Source organism: Clavelina lepadiformis, chromosome 4 (genome assembly GCF_947623445.1).
Source record: "Clavelina lepadiformis chromosome 4, kaClaLepa1.1, whole genome shotgun sequence".
Taxonomy (NCBI): Eukaryota; Metazoa; Chordata; class Ascidiacea; order Aplousobranchia; family Clavelinidae; genus Clavelina; species Clavelina lepadiformis.
Genome location: NC_135243.1, coordinates 15,424,611 through 15,442,411, shown reverse-complemented (window position 1 = coordinate 15,442,411; position 17,801 = coordinate 15,424,611). Strand labels below are relative to the sequence as shown.

The window sequence follows — 17,801 nt, the reverse complement described above, 5'->3', positions numbered from 1 at the left end:
AATTGAACTGTTGAATTACATAAAACTGAATTAAACAAACTAGAGAACACTAAAATGTATACAATTCTGCTTGGATAGCGAAAACTGCTGAATTTTACAAAACTAAATATCGCAAGTTTCACTGTATTAGGAGTAACGTGATTAAACAATTGCCTTAATGCCTGCCAGATTAAAATAAATTTAATATGATCAATTAAAATTAACAATTTATCTCTGAATACATTCAAGCAACTGCCATAGAAGACAAACACTTAAATTCAGTGTGAATAATGTCCTGTATTTCTTAGAGATATTAATTTGCTTTGTCTATTGAAACAGCAACCATGATCGAGTATTAAAGGCATAATATGATGTGGGCTGCGGTAGCGGAAACTACAACAAGTAAGTTGCATAAATAATACTAATATTCCAAGTTGCAGACAGCACTTTGCATTCCGTATATTTAGCAAAGTTATTTTATTGGTAAATTACTGTACTTTGATCAATAAAATACAAATTATAAATATATATATACATATATATATCAAGCTATGCTTCTTCTTTTACTTCATACTAGCTGGATGTTATCTGGTCGTCCTAACTACAATAGGTGTTGGGGAATGATTCAAGCAGCCTAATCAAAGGCCATAAACACTGTAGCTAGGGTGAAAGATGGAACAGTTGGCAATAATTTGGTATGCAGTTTGCTCCTATGCACCACACTCACAAGTCACAGGGTTTACCACTCTTGCAAAAGTCCATTGGGGTGGAAGTCAACATAGGTGATGAAACCACACATTCTAGTAGGGTTTTCCTGCCACTTCACATTTCTTTTATGGTCGAAATTTATTTGTCTTATGTTTTATTTGTCAAATTCCTTTTGATGTTGGTAAAGCTGCCTCTGGCTTGCGCAATCCTTGATTTGATTTACGATTTGCATTGTCTGCCATTAGTGAGGATAGAACCGAAATAACTGAAACTTTTGGTTTGTTTGATTGGTTTATTGGAAACCAGGATGCTACATGTATATAGTCTCTTGTCTTTGACAGCTACTATACACGTGGTTTTATCCTTATTTAAAGTCATTCCCATTTTCATACGGTCCTTTTCCACCTTTTCTACTATCTTTTTAAGTTCCCTCTCTGACATTGCAACTAATCATCAGCATGATGATTTCATGACAATGGTTTCAGTTTCAGAGGCACCCACATGCACCAATATGCGTTGATTGCTATAAAGGTTCTCTATGGCTGTCAGGACCTCCGATGGGATTTCGTCAGGGCCAGATGCAATTCCATTTTTTGTATGTGCCGGAGCTTTACATGTTCTGATTTTTATTATTTCAGGTCCAGTTAGTAGTTGGTTGAATACAACATAATAAAAAAAAATAAAAAACTGTGATACCAGCAGAACTTGCACAAAGACAAGCATCACGTTTTGAGCCATGATGAATCATTGCTAAGTTTAAATCATACAAAAACTTAAACTCAATCCTCAGTTTAAGTACAAAAACTGTGTGATATCAAACTAGATTGAAAGTAAATAATATTTTGTCAATTTGTGTCAAGTTTATATAACATTTTGGGTCAAGTTCAGATCAGTTTTTAACCTAAGACAAAAATGTTTAGATTAGCGAGAATAATTATATGTGGTGAAATCAACTGTTTTTTCTGGGTTTTTAACACTCTTCTATTAGATTTGAACCACATTTCTACACCCATTTCTACAACAAAATAAGGACACTTATATAGGAAATATCTTGTTATGATACAGGCCTACATACATTTAAAACAAAATGAATAATTTATTCTTACATGTATTATAATTTGCAGAGCCTTTTCTTTATTTCTGGAGTATTTATCCCTTTGAAATATATTCATACAGCATTTTTGAATGGATACTGCATACTGATAAATTTGGTCTTCAACATGTGGAACAAAACCAGCCAAAAATGACAAAATTGATTCACGTACAGCTTTGTACTAGCAAACATAGAAAACATATTTTATTCATTAATATATCTTGTCCAAACAACCTTTGCACTTTTAGTATTAATAATTAAATCAATCAACGTGTCTTCCAACATGATCTCAGAATTTGTTTCGTCCATAGTAGTTAAGCAAATTGTTTTCAGCATTTACATTATATATCAAAAAAAGAGATTAGCCGTATGACCCGGAAAAGCCTGGCTAATGGTCATATTTATGGGAATCAGAAACAAAAATTTAAATAAGCACCTGAGAGTTTGAGACATGTTTTACAAGAACAGTCAATATATCATCTTTGCTTTGAAAAAGTAGAGAGCTGTAAAGACCTGTAACAACATAACTAGTATTAATTGATGGGTCAATATAAACTCAAAAATATAAATCAATTAGTAAACTTGATCAAAAATATCAAACTTATTCTGCTGTTGTCAAGTAGCATTGTAATTATAATTAGTTGCATTACCTGGAATGTCTACAATATTCAAGAAAGCAATAGAAATGTATAGAGTATGTACAGACCTAAGTTGCTAAAACCATTGCAAATCACTAAATGAAAACACACAAATGCTTTTGCAAAGCTAGCAATTAAAATTAACAAAAACATTCCTTTTTTTATCTAAATCAGACTAATTGCAATAGAGATTTTCCTCTGGTTTTAATGACAATGACACATTAGTAAATTTAACCTACACGTTGCATGGTGATCCAGTGCTTCTAATTATAAAGTCCAAAATATGTTATTGGTAATGGTATTTTGTACTAATTTCATTGGTCAATTGAAAGTACACATTTAAAAAGACATATTCAACAGAAAAGGATTTAGACAGTTGACTCAATCAACTTGATGAATTTATCATCTGCATATTTTCATTCCATGCCATTGCATGCATGGAACAAAGTTGCAAAAACATTATTGCAATAGTTTAGGAGTGCCAAACTCAAACTGCAGCTAAGATCGCATTGGAAACTTTGAGTAAGATGCGAGCTGCGTCAGCAAATCAAAGTTAGCTTAGCCAATTCATTGTAAATAGATCGTTATCATTCTCTTGCGCATTCCCGAGCATGGCTAGCAGTGGTACTTTGAAAGTATCGTTGGTAATGGTACTTGGCAAAAATGTACTGACGGTTCCGGTCTTCAGTACTATTTCAAAAAAGTAGTTCGGTACTTTACCGGTACTCGGTACCGATGCTTTTTGTACAGCGGATCCTGTTGCAAGTGCAACTTTTGCTGGCCCACTAAAGGTTACTTCAGGTGAAAAAATATGTGAATTCATTCTATGCAACTTTATTAGACATTTGCAAAAAAAAAACAAAAAGCGCTAAAATTGAAATCAAGTTTTTATTAAAATGAAGTAATTAATAATTAAAATGTTTTTTAAAAAACATATTATACTTCTAAATACCTTGAAGTAATCATATTCAAAGTATCGAGTACCGGGACCGACTTATATTTCTTGAAAAAAACAGTACTTTTGCGGTTAATCTATCAATTATAAATTCACATTAGTTCTTGTGACGTCAAAATTGAGATGTTTTATTTGTATGCAAACATGGTGTGGCATTTCTTGCTGCAGTGGGCCGCGCTCAAAGTCTCAGGGAACCACGTGCGTCTCGCGAGTTTGACACCTCAGTGGACTACTACTATACTATACTCACTACTATACAACAGTTAAATCTTGGCTGGCCACGCTTGGTCTGCCGGCCAGAAGTTTGACGCATGTGCAATAGTTGGTTATATAATTAAGTATTTTAGTTCTTTAAATTGTAATTAGATAAGCAATTGTACTTAATGCTCTTGGGCAAAGCATTAACGACACTTGCTCCTGTTCAGTGGACCTGGTGGACAGTTCTAAATTCAGGAATTGTTATATAAAGAATAAAAAAACAAACTAAAAAATGTGTGACAATCGTAACTTGCACAAAAAGATTAGCTCGGTAACCGAGGCTCAAGCGATGAGGAATTATCGCCAGGTTTAAGTTGTGCAAAGATTTTCCTTTGTCAAAGTATATCATACCATACTTTTAATGAATGACGAGTCTATCCTTAATTTATTATATAGTAACATAACATCGTCGCATTGAACCTAGAGTGTCTTAAGTCCAAAAACTAAGTTTTGAAAAAAAAATAGCTTTAAAATTTTTTAATGAAGATATTTGCTAAGCGTTACACTTTTATTTTGTTATTATATCCTGAAAGAGCTTTTTTGCACATGCGATAAGTAACTAAACAGTTTTAATGCATACATAATTTTAACCCCATTAATAGAGTGATAATTATATATCTTATTTTATCTCTGTTTTGAACATAAGGTTGTTTAAATTCTTTGGTCTCTGGACATACCGTATTTTCTTGAATAGAAATCGCGGCTACTATTTTTTATTTTTGGACGTTTTGTGCGGCTTCTATTCGAGGGCGGCTTCTATTTTTATTACATGAACGTTTTTGTCTTCTAATTGTTGCTCAGTGGGCATTCGAGTTTATCTACCATAAGTATCGGTAACAAGAAAACGGAAACAGTAAGTCAGCTGAAATTTTATTGTCTCTTTTTGTAAAACCGCTAATCCGACAGCTGCTATTATTGTCGCAGTATCAGTAAAGAAGCGATTTCATCATTGTCTTCTGCGGCTTCTATTGTTTATTTTTAATCAAATCGTGCGGTTACTATTCGAGGGCGGCTTCTATTCAAGGGCAGTTTCTATTCAAGAAAATACGGTAATTGCAATTCTTTATTGAATTTTATTGAGGTTCTTATCTGTTTTGTGGAAATCAGTTAATTTGTTTCATGAAGACAAAACAATTACTGTACAGATGTATGTCTACATTTTCTAATTTGTATAATATTTGCAAATAACTTTTACATAACTGATTAAGAGTCAGAAAACTTTCACAATTCCTAATTTTCCTGAAAACTAGTGCATTTACACAATTTTTTCTCTAAAAAACTGTAAACTTGCCACATATTTTCGGACATAAAGTTGTTTGACTACAGAAATTAATCAAAGGAAATCTGCATCCTCATGTCTGGGACTTACGGCCGTTTAATAAAACATTTTTATAAAGATCAAAAAATCCTCAGTCACAAATGAAAAGTAGATGGTTATGTAATATTTTTGAGATAACAACAATATTTTTAAACAGTTGGACATAAGACAGCTAAGTATCAATGCAGCAATATACTGTATAGTTAACATAAATTTATGTAAACAAAATTTTGTGAAATTAGGCCATACTTGTCAACCACATCTTCAAATGTATTGATTTAACTAAAACACTATATCAAACTGATCTTTCAGGTCTGCCCTAATACATGGCTATTTTTCTAATGTTTTAACTTCGAATGTCCATTAAAAATGTCACTCAGTGCAAAGCCATCCTTATCTTTTGAATCTTGCAAAATGCAAAAACAATAACTACAATTTCTGATAATTGATAACTGATAATTTTTATGTACTTTTCTCTTTTTTTCGTAGCACACATTATTTGTTGAAATTATTATGATTTAAATTTGATGGAAGTTCAACCTAATTACATTCTTTCCACAAGTTTTAGTGTGATAGCCTCCAATTACCAAATAAAGATATTCTTGTATCACTAAAATGTTAAGTTGTTTCGCGACCTTAACGCCAAAATCAAGCAATGGTTAGCGCAAGCATGGGATTAAAGTCTTAATTATGAGGTTTGGAATCAAGATTCAACTTACAAAATGTTTTGGATATCATCACGTCATCAATACTATTAAAAAAAACTTGAACTTATTCAGTATATATAATTATACAGTTCTCTGGCTAGTTTGATTAGATATGTGTGACTGAGTATCATTTGTTCTTTCGCTGTGATTGATTAAACTACTGTCCCAGTCACAATTATTAAAGATAAGGTGTAGTGAGTTAATAGTGTTATAAATAAAAATTTGCTCGCATTTTCACTATGTCAATGTAAAAATATGCGTTTTGTAAGTAGGAGGTTACAAGTGCTATTTGCTTTTTTCAGATGTTTGCTTTTATGGCTGTACTTAACCACATCAGGTGGCCCAGCAACAGTCCAACTCAAACAGACTAATTTGAAAAGGTTCTGAAATTATCATGTGGCCCACAGTTATATTTCATTATAGGATATAATATGCAACCAATTATAGTTAGATCGAAGCTCCAAATTTGAGCCATGGCCCCCAGTTAGATGGCTATTTGTCTACAGTATAACATTTAAAAACTCAATTATGCTTTCTATTCTATGTATTGATATGCATTACCTGTACAATGTTTGTTTTTGTATTGTTTGGGTTTTCCTTCAAACTGTACACTACACCAGTGGTCTCCAACCCCAGGCCACCTGAACAATTGGTACCAGGCCACACAAGAAAAATTTAGTTATTTCCATTTTATTTTGTTGCTATCAATACGTTTTCGGTCTGTGTAGTTGCATAGTTTATTCTTTTACACACAATTTTTCTGCAAATTACTTGAAGTTTTTTTCTCATCTTGATACTATTAAGCCTACTTGTGAGATAAGTATCATAAAGATACTTGTTAACAGGAATTCTCTGTAAAGTTTTGTGTGCAATTCATTTAATTTTGTCATAGATGAACGAATAGAAAGTTCTCTATGACTATTCCTTTCGTTTATTTAAGGTGGGTTGGAGCATTTATTTTGTGAGTAGATTGGGAAATGTTCAGAGCAAGATGCGGTCAGTTGTTATAGAAATATTTGTAATAATTATTGATTTAGGAATGGTTTTATTGTAGTATAGGTCACTGATTGCATTTATTTAAAGAAGTTATTTATTTATTAAAAGGGCACTAAATTTTGGCAAAAGAGGCAGTATAGTTGAAAATTTTAACCCACAAATTAGCAAATGAGTATGAAATAGACATCGTTGCATAGTTTCCTCACAAAGGGGAATAGAACAAGTAAAGAGACAGAAGAAGAGTCTTCAACATCAAAGAAACAGAAATATTTTAACAGACTATACCATGGATCCTACTTGAAATATGGATTCATTGCGATAGGTGATTCCCACATACCAACCCCACTCTGCATACTTTGAGGCGACCAGCTGTCTAATGAGGCAAGGAAACCTTCAAAACTGCTTCAACACTTGAAAACCAAGCACTCTGAGTTAAAAGACAAGCCCCTGGAGTTTTTCGAAAGAAAAAAAACGAGAACACGAATGACATAAGAAATTTCTGAGGGCTACAATATCATTAAACGAGAATGTATTGAGAACATCATATTTGGTGGCTAACCCTGTAGCTAAGGAAATTAAGCCATTCACTATCGGTGAAGAATTGATCTTGCCCTTCATTAAAGTCATTTGACTTGAATTTATAGGAGAGACTGCTGTTAAAAAGATAGAACATGTGCCTTTGTCGGCTAGCACTGTGACTAGACTCAGTGAGGAAAAAGCTGAAGACATTTAGACACAACTGTTGGAGAGGATTAATACATCAACATGGTATGCACTCCAGGTTGACGTATCTACAGATATCGACAACAAAGCACTACTACTTGATCATGTCCGATATCTTTATCAGGAGGATGTGCATGAGGATTTGGTATGTGCACTAGCTTTTCCAACCAAAACCATTAGGAGCAGAATTGTTCAAGTCACTAGATGGTAATATATCAGGACAACTAAAATGGTCCTTCTGTGTTGGAATATGCACAGACAGAGCTGCTGCCACAACCGGATCTGCAATCTTAGAAATGTAAACCACATTTCTTATCAGAATAGTTAAGGTATGGCAAGAATTTATCGCCCATTTTGCAAGATATTTATTTTTCATTTAACCTCGAACCTTGACCATATTTCACAGACCTCTTTTTTGCTTCTAGATCGATCAAAACACAATGCTCATAAATTTTAAGAAATTACTACCATTTATTGAAATGACTCATGCTTGGGTTAATTGGTAAGTTTGCATTTAATCAAAACAGTGCATGTAACAAAATCACTAACTGGCCATGTTTTGGAGCCAACTACAATTACTAACCCGAACCGTGATAACAATGCCAAATAATAAGAGAGTTTAGCAAAATTTGAGCGGCAGTACACACACCATTGAATAATTAAAGTTTAACACTGTTGACAGATAAATTATTTTAAATAAATAGCTAAATTAGAAAGTTAATGCAGTGTAAGTAAATTACCTATATCTGCTTTCGTGAGACTGAGTGAACATATTTCTTTAATTTCATCTACCACCTGTTCTAACTGATACGTTGAAACTTCATCTTGAAAATAAGACTTGGAATGCAGTAATCTTAAGCATTCTGATAACTTGCGCATTTTATATGTTTACCAAAAACATTCTAAAAGAAAACTTTGCAAAGATAATACAGACAAGTAAAAGATGTGAGCAAAAAACGTAAAATAAATACAACAATAACAGTAAGTACAAACACATAACTATATATATATATATATATAGGGATGTGCTGCAAGAAAAATTATTTGGCTTGGTTAAACACAAATATCATGTAGTTAACATGATGTTCATACACAAATGATTCTATCAATATTGGCACCAAATTGTAAAATTACATCAATGTGTTGCTAAATTTGTCATGTAACATGATGCAAATTCTAAACATTGTATTTTGTTTTCAAATAAAAAGAGTAGAACCTCGGTTGACGACCACTCAGATATCACCACTAAAATGGGGTCCGAAATATCTTCTATTATATTGCCATGTATATTTCTATTAGACAACAGTCCCATGGTCGACCTACCAATGTTCTACTGTAATTGAATAGAAAATGAGAATCTAAATGATAAATGTACGAATTTGGTAATGGAACATAGTTGTCAAAAATCTTTTTCTTACTTAAGTTTACCACTGATACCACAAAACTAAATCAACGCTTTCCACTAAACTTTATAAATTTATGCAGTACTCAAGTTCACAAAAATCTTCCACTTATGTAACACATTATCGCATAATTTTTAAACATAAACCAACAAAATAAAGCAAAGTTGTCACTTAATAACACAGCAATGTTATTATTGTCATAGTTGAAGCAACATGGCAATAATGACCTTGGCTCTTATTACAAGCCTTTTTTCGTCGGAAGCCTACGTACAGATATAATGTAGTTGTGTCGCAATTCAGCACATGCTCTAAAGATTGATAAATATAGTTTACTGCTAAGTTAGTACATTCCGGAAAAGAAAATAAAGTATATAACAAAAGCAAGGGCTTAATTAAACATAGGTATGGTTTGATACATTGTTAAAACAATACAAAGCGGAATTAGAAATCATTTTCATCTTCAAGATTGAGGTAAACATCGTATCCTTCTCTACTGCAAGCACCTTCTTCGGTAAATACATATTTATGAAACGTTCCGTCAATACAAACAGCAATAACAGATTTTCCAGGTCCAAACGCACACATGCAGGGGCATTCTGCAGGCACAGTAAAATTGCAAAAACTCCATTGTGAGCTTGTGTATTGTTGAAAAGGACTAACCTGTCCAGCCTTAGCAAATGCAGAGCGACGATTTAGGGTCGTATCTCTTAATGCAAAAATGTGCACTGTACCTTTATCACTTGCTGCACACAAAAAAGAAGAATCTTTGCTGAAATTTATGCAGTGTAAAATTGCTTGATCTGTACCTCGTCTAAGTTCCATTAGTTTTTGACAATTTTGTGTATCAAATAATCGAATAAGAGTCCCTTTTTCAGAAGCTGTGGCGATAATGCTTCCCTGGTTATTAACTGCCATACAGGCAATGTCAGCTTGATGTGCACTTATAGTGATTGGACTGCTTGATTTATTTTCACCAACTTTTGAAAGATGAATGAGTTGCAAACTTCCAACAGCATGACCAAGCACAGCCAGCAAATGTTTTCCTGAGGAAGGACTAACCTGACATATACCAAGCGGATTCTCTCTTGTATCCACTTGAAACATTAACTTCGAATTATTGGGAAATGTAAAAACATATACTTTTGTTCTTAAAACAATAACAATCTTGTCTTGGCAGAGATGGACATTAAGCACTTTATCTGGCAGCACATACTTTAATACAAACGACTTTATTCTGTCATCCCAGATTTGTACGATATTTGAAGAATATTTTGGATGTTTTCCACCAAAAATAACAGCTAGTAAATTGGTTCGATACAACATTTCCACTTTGCAAACACTTCCGACTTGATCAACATCCAATCTGGTTTTTTCAGCTAATGGTTCAGCATTGTAAAGTCTCATACCATCATCCATAGAAGCAGTAAAACATGATTTGTCTTGGTTAAAAGAAATATTATTCACATTGTACTCCATACTAGTAAACGGTTCAGTTCGATTCACTTTATCACACAATGCACTATTTTAGCAAGTTCAATTTATTACCTCAATATCAATTTAAAGCCATGCTAAACAATAACAAATGATCATAAATAACTTGCTAATGGATTAAATACATAAACACAGAGAATTTTAATCGAAAGTTCCTGATTAATCCAAAATTCTCATTTCTGTCAATAAAAGAAAACCTACACTTACCAAATATCTCAGTATAAGGCATATTATGCCGAAAATATCATTAAACATACCGAGTGCAGAAATCAAAGCTATTCGGGCTTGTTAATGAAAGAAATGCAAATATATTGACACAAATAACTTAAGATACTAAATGGAAGACGTAACCTTTGATTACATAAAAATATTCCCAAAATTCTCGCATCTAGCATAAAACCGCAGCCCACGCTTTCAATGCCCACGTGACTAGAGGTCAAAGGGTTGTGGTACATAGGTCACATAGAATAGTCTGGTGAGTGTGGTGGTGTGTGCATTGTGCATGATTATCAGCTGTTGGCAGTAAATAATGTATAAAAGCTTTCTTTAATATCTAAAGTTTTCTTTAAACTAGTTCAGTGTGCATTGCAAGCTTTTCCAGCTTTGACTTATTTGTTTACTTTTAATTATTATCCATTTACATTAGCGTCAGTAATTGGGCAATTCTACTAGCACTGAATACAACAACCAACATATTAGCATATACAGCAAATTATATTTTTTTATTTTGGTAAAATTAGGTCTATGTTGGCCAGTATCTGTACGTCTGAACGAGGTCAAACCATTTTGTGTGATAGCATGGTAAGACGCATATATCTGGATAAATCGTTATAATTTTCCATCTGGTGTGTTACCATATGAGATAAGCTTTCGATTATATTGGATGGATTCTATATTAGAAAGATAATTCGTCTTTTGAACAACTTAAATGGTCCCGTTCAAAGCTTGGAGATTAACTGTATAAAGCCACATGTTGGCCAAGAAGGTATTTTATCCTTCCCATTCCGACTAACCCAACATATAATATTTTAGCTGGTCTTTAGTGGTGGAATCGTTGAAAGCAACAAAGTGGTCTGTTATGAAATAAGACATGACAATGAAACTTTGCAATCATATTGTGAGTATTCTAGTATAAGCATGTTATGACCTTGGTCAGCATTTATGGTTGTTTCTTCTCATTTCCGTTTATCTTTTTTTAACTCTGATTAGTTATATTTGATTTTTTTGTATTTACAACTCTATATATAGAATACGAAACTATTTCTAATAACAAACATGAAAGTGATATCATTCATCAGTTTTTGTCTGTGGTACTTTCCATTTTTTTTACTCAAATACAGCATACTTAGTAAAGCGCGTCGACTAAGTCGACAAAATTAAGAACGATTCACACTTTACCACTGTACCAACTCTTCCCTCAGTTGCGCCTTTTTTGATTGTTTTTGTGAGAAAAATCAGTGCAAGACATTTTTACTGAAAAATATAGTTAGGTATAAGATATCATAAAAGTATGACTCACCGCCAGTAGGCACACAGGAAAACATATAATTGGTAAGTTTCCAAAAATTGCGCGTAATTGACTTGACTACACATTTGCGTAGGCTAGGGATGGGACAAAAAAGTAATTACCCGGGCCCAACCAGGCTGAGTAGTAGCAGTTTATAAACTGTAATTAGATAGCTTTAACTTACTTTAACAAGTCTTGGATTTAGGTTTAAATTAGAAGATAGATTTAGTTAAGGTTCAAGTTACTATATTATAACATTTAACTTAGATTAACAAGAAACTGAGGTTTGAACGCGAAATAATGGCAGCCCTTTCTTTATAGTCTAAGAGCAAAAACCAAGCGATGCTCTTTTTACAAAAGCGGTTGCCCAGCTCAGCATAGTAGGCTAGTAATTACAAACTAGTCACAAACAAACCGTGGATTCAATTATCAAGCACAGAAATTCAGAGGAAAGCTCAGGAATGTAAAATGATAAGCAATTTCGCACGAAGGGAAAAAGGCTCCATCCTGGTACTGAACTACTTTTTTGAAAATATGTGCTGGTTATTACAAACACAACAAACAAAGACCAAGTTACGAAATGATGTAATAACATAATAAGGAGTTTATGTCATCACAAGCAACTGAAATAAATGATTTTTTGTCTTGTCTTAATGCTAGTTCCATTGGTGTGATAATAACTGACATCATCAGATCAAAAGGAGAAAAGAATGCATGGATTAAAGTTTATTTTAGGCGTGTGCGGTTGAATTGAAGTTACATTTAGATAATGGCATTAGAAGAAATTAGAAGGTTTAAATTACTATGTGATAACTAAGTTATAATTAGATAGGAACTAGGACTCCATGGTTACAAAAAGTGGGGGAAGGGTCCGCAATTTATAGGATACCTTTATTCCTTAAGATACTGTCTTGTAACCAGACAACAAATAATTTTATACCAGGCTCAAATTTTTTCTTACTTGTAAACTTTTTTCCTTGTAAGAAAAAATGCGCATAAAGCAGTTTATGGTGATTGTAGTTAAGCTGAATGTAAGAGAGGTTTCAGTACCATGAGTACAACTGTTACCATCGCTCTGTTGTTGACATACAAACAATATTTTTGGAAGCCTAATAGGAGCAGATAGCATATGATGCAATTTGTAAGTATACATGGGCCTAAAATTGTGATGGAAGCTTCCCAATTCCCTAATGAGCGTAAATGTTAATAGCATTTAAATCGTTTCATTTTGTTTTATTTTTTCTTTCATTTTAGTTAAGTGCATTTAGTAATTCATACACAACTTTAAAATTACATTTTTGTTAACAGCATTTGCGGCAGAATTTGGTCTGGTCAGAAAGTGATTGTGGTTAGTCTGGAGCATCAAGCTCCTGAGTTTGAAAATAGGTATCACTAACATACTATTTTTTGTTATTCGGCAAGATTACAATTAAATAACTATTTAAAAGCTACATCAAAACAATGCATATTTAACCAATTATATCACTATCACCCATTTATTTAGGCTAAGTTCAAGCTTATTGACTTCTCTATAATCCAAGAATAAACATTTGGATACAACACCATAACCGTTTGATAGCAAATCTACACATCTATTTTTAGGAATACATCACTGTGGGTTATAGACAGTGTGAACAATGATTCTTTCTGTCTTTGAGACTTCTGCAACAGCACTTATTCGGACAAATTTTTCCAATCTCAATAATGTCAACTGTAAACAATTTGTTTATTTCCAAAAACAAAACCTGATGCATTTCTTACCGAATATGGCTTGTATAGTGTTTCACAGTTGAAACTAAAGAGTGTCAGATAGTCAAGATGTTAAAAGTAGTTATTGAAAGCAAGTAATATCATATCGGTAACAAGTTATTTTAAATCAATTTTTCAAACGTGTTATGCACTATAATGTGAGATGTAGATATAAGTAAGATGCAGTTTTTATTAAATCATATATAAAGATGAACTAAAAAAATAATGAAAACTGCTAGCCTAATACAAAAAAGAAGTGGTTTCATAAAGACAAAATCCAATAACAAGACCTTTTCACTACAATAGAAAACACTTATAATTAGATAAATTGACTAGTAGTTTGCAATAACCATTGCGTGAAAATTGTGGCTGTAACAACATGCTGTTTGTGGCAAAATTTTAATCTAGCTTTCCCCTTTGAGTAAAAAATTCAAATTCAAATTGAGTAAAATTTTCAAAAGAACTTCCACATCATTGTTTTATTGTAATTCAAAATTAGGGGGTCAAAGGTTTGTATTTCAAAAAGTAAAGGTAGTAGCTCATTTTCATGTGGATGAGTAGCGGTTGAAAGCCTATATAGCAGTGGTTCCCAAACTTTATCTACTCGCGTACAATTTTTTTGGTTCATGCAGCGTTCTCGTACCACCTACATTGTAGGTGGTCCGACAAAACTCCAGAATTCAAAAATAAAAAATGATAGGCAAAATGTTTACTAAAGGCTCGTGAATATTATACAAAAATTAGTCGAACTTTTACCGCCCTCGCTACAGTGCTACAGCATAACTAACGTATTACAAAAACTGACTTCAAGGATTTGTTACGTAGTAATTAATGACGTTCTATTTCGTCACAAAGAAACCCTGTTTTACAATCCAATGCGTAAATACCCTAAGCAATTAGTATTTAGTAGGGAATATAGCATGAAATTTCACGCTCTACCTAATTTATGTGAATTAAAATAATGCCGACGACAATAAAGGATCTTTTGTGATCGTTTGGAGTGAGCTTGATAAGTTGCTCGCGTACCACTTGGAAGACCTGCGTGTACCACTAGTGGTACGCGTACCATAGTTTGGGAACCACTGCTATATAGCCATGAAAACATAAAAGTAGATTATCCTCATACAATGAACGGATCTCGAGATATTACAGTTTGTTTATTGCTCCTAAATTTGAAACCACCTATTGGTCAGAAACGTTTTTGCACATAATTTAAAAACCACTACACAATCCGAATTTTGTCAAATATTCACTATTCATCTTAGAAAATTGAATGGAATCATTCAAACAAATAAAAAAGTAGAGTGGTTACAACCAATGTAATGAACCTAGTTTCACAGTACCAACAGTTCACTTCTACTTCAAAGTTACCAGTAATCCATGCATTGGAGGCAGCAATGCGCTTGCACTTAACTAGCGTTCAGCCAAACTGCAGAGTTTAACGCAGACGCACTCAATAGGTTACTCTTTTCCCTGAGCTTAAGTTGTGCACCTTAGGTGCGCAACTTTGCACTTAATGCCTAAGGGAACTACAAAGTGTTTGTTTTAAGACACCGCAACCTGATGTAGAAGCTTATAGACACAAAAATTTGGGGAGAAGGGGCGATGGCACCTCCCCCTGGCTATGCTTATGTCTGTTTTAATTTTTAGAGGTTGAATTTGTCAAACTGTGTACATTGCTACGTAATTGCGCACCTGAGACAAGAGCACACATCTTGTCTATACAAACATTTATACGCATTCGCACTTGAAACTTTTTGCTGTTCGGACAATCTTGATGAAAATTTCTATGCTCTGCAATCCGGATATCCACCAAACCGACATGTTTTGCAAAACAAATATTTTCTGAAGTTTCGCAAGTCAAATTTCCCTAAACAGCGAAGACAAACCTTTTGCGCAAACCGCACACAAAGTGAAAGTTCAATTGTTAATTCGATAATGGGGAGAAAAGGTTCCCAAATCATCGGTACACCCAAAGAGATTTAAACACATGAGTAGAAACTTCTCTTTTGCGCATGACGTCATGTTTGTTTCTTTTATTCTCTTGGAGCATATTCTAGTTTCTCCACGGTCACGGTTCACTACATAACAATAAACATGCAGACGACGACAATGATTTTCAGATCTGTTTGCTGCTGGAACAGATTAGTCTTATTATTAGGGTGCAGTTATTGGGATCCATTGGGTGTTAATTTTAATTGAAATTAATTATTGAAATCAGGTGAGAGTTTTAGGTTCAGCAATTAACTTAGTTTCAGTTCCTTGAACTGATAATGCTGCTGTTTTGTATCAAGGCATGGCTTAGCCTACTTGAGTTGCGCGGGAAGATTTTTTCGTTCACCACATTTATCTTCGACCAGGCAATTAGCAACTAAACTCATTACTCATTAGCATAGGCCTTATGTTGCAGGTGTTGTGTCATTAAAATAGGCTACTGAAAGTCTGATTTCAGATCTTGTTATTGTGGTGCAGTTGTTGGGATCTAATGGATGTCAACTTGAAGTTAATTATTGAAATAGATTGTGACCCAGAAGACGATGCAGCAAACTTCATGTAAGATACGATATGCCTATTAATCAATTAGCCAACTGCTGTTGAGCTTGTCCTGTATGGCGGTCACCCAGAGTGTACGTTCTCGCCAATTTATAATAAACAGCCAAGCAAAACAACAAATTAATGTAAGTCGTAACGAGTATTTGAAGTAATACTGTACTGATATATTGATGTCATTTAATCTGATAATGAAAATATTTATTTGCAGATGTGGACAATGTTTGCATAACTGCACAAGTAATGAAACTTTGCTGGCTCATCAAAAAACTGCTCACGGTATATTTGTTTGAAACTTATTTCATTTTGAGCTCTATCATTGGCAGATTCCGATTAAAAAAATCAAACAAACTTAATTTTACACTTGTCTTGCAGAATCTTCTTGCAATAATGTTACAAGAGAAAATCTGATGGAATGGTGGGAAACAGTGGGTGGCGTTAAAACAGATCTAACTGCAGATGCGGTTAACTATTTTATGAAGCTATTTTCTTCGTACAGTTCACCGGATGAACTGTTTCATAAATTCTCCTGTGATGGAATTACGTGCATCCCATCACTATTTTTCTTGCCAAGAAAATTGTCACTATGTTTAACATGAAAATTGTTTGATGTATTTTTATCACACGTTACCACTGTTGCACACAACAAAAAGGGGAAACACTTGACATTACACAAGTTAACCCGAGACGAAGAATTCATAATTCAGTACATAGGTGGTTATATTTTGCAGAAACTCACTAAGCGCTGTATAAATCCGAGAGAAATAGATCTATTGTCTTGTTTAACTGATTATAGTAATGAAACCACTAATAGTTCCTTGATTTCCGCTTTAAATAACAACAATTATGGACATCTTACAGTTCCAGCGAAATCACTAGTGAAATTGTTGATGTATGTAGAAAGTGTCTTTAGGAAACAAGACATAAAGGAGCACATCATGGAAAGTTGCATGTCTTCTTTGAGTGTTTGTAACATAAAAGATATATTTGAAAATCTTGTTTTTGATGAATGTTTGCAAAAATTGTGCATGAAAATATGTAAATTTTACGTGAAGATTAGATGCTATCAAAAAGCCAATCATTTAAATTCAGTACTGCATGTAACCTCTGATCAAAATGTAAGTCTGAGAAAATCATTAAAATGAATGTACATTACATAGTTGTCTTCTTACATGTACTTCGTCAGTTTTAGCTCAAGAAGGATTAAGTGTTACTGTATTGTAAGCAGACTGTCAAAACACTCGAAATCAAGTTATTTTTTTTGCTTCGGCATTGGATCATCGCAAACATCACCATGTTTCCAGTCAATAACGTGATTTACATTTGACCCCTTAAGTGACTTGATATTCTTTTTGCACATTATCACATTTTCAAATTGTGCATATTGGTGAATATCAGGCACTTCATTTCGACGGCCAGTTTGTCTCATATGACCGAAATAGGCCTCCAATGGGTCTTGGTTTAAGCGCTTAGTTAAGACGTATGAACCTTCTGGGCTGTTCTCCAACAAGAATTTCACCAATTCAGCAATGGCCATGGATGTGGAAACTAAACCGTCGTAGGTTTGATGGCTCAGAAACTGCTTTGACTGTTCGGAAACGGACCCAGTTAAACTGCTTTTCCATTGTTTTAACTCTGAAAGGAATGTATTAAGCCATTTCAGACGAGGATCATCAATCGTTGTATATGGTTTCAAGTCAGGGTTGTATGAATAATTTAATCTGGT

General features: G+C 33.7%; 3 protein-coding genes across 4 annotated transcripts in view; 1 reads left to right on the top strand and 2 right to left on the bottom strand.

The window, feature by feature from the left end:
• LOC143452618 (DNA-dependent protein kinase catalytic subunit-like) overlaps positions 1 to 8,254 on the bottom strand; it is a 62,824-nt gene extending 54,570 nt beyond the window's left edge. Inside the window, exons 1-3 of the mRNA XM_076953659.1 lie at positions 8,116 to 8,254; positions 2,217 to 2,293; positions 1,794 to 1,961 (exon numbers count right to left, since the gene is read on the bottom strand). Coding sequence (XP_076809774.1) covers positions 1,794 to 1,961; positions 2,217 to 2,293; positions 8,116 to 8,254 — 384 coding nt within the window. The remainder of the gene's footprint in view (positions 1 to 1,793; positions 1,962 to 2,216; positions 2,294 to 8,115) is intronic.
• Positions 8,255 to 8,275: 21 nt separating this feature from the next.
• Positions 8,276 to 10,372, bottom strand: LOC143452619 (WD repeat domain phosphoinositide-interacting protein 4-like). The gene has a single exon (XM_076953660.1). It carries the CDS (start codon positions 10,252 to 10,254, stop codon positions 9,220 to 9,222), a length of 1,035 nt encoding a protein of 344 aa, XP_076809775.1. The 5' UTR covers positions 10,255 to 10,372; the 3' UTR covers positions 8,276 to 9,219.
• Positions 10,373 to 15,594: 5,222 nt separating this feature from the next.
• On the top strand, positions 15,595 to 17,230 carry LOC143452274 (uncharacterized). Of its 2 annotated transcripts, none has more exons than XR_013114978.1 (3): positions 15,595 to 16,203; positions 16,287 to 16,354; positions 16,451 to 16,515. XR_013114978.1 is itself a non-coding variant. In XM_076953177.1 (3 exons), the coding sequence occupies exons 1-3, from the start codon at positions 16,011 to 16,013 to the stop codon at positions 16,672 to 16,674; spliced, it is 360 nt and encodes a 119-aa protein (XP_076809292.1). In that variant the 5' UTR covers positions 15,595 to 16,010; the 3' UTR covers positions 16,675 to 17,230. The 2 variants fall into 2 exon arrangements, 1 of the variants encoding a protein (XP_076809292.1); XM_076953177.1 differs by having other exon boundaries at positions 15,595 to 16,078; positions 16,451 to 17,230.
• The last annotated feature ends 571 nt before the right edge of the window (positions 17,231 to 17,801 follow it).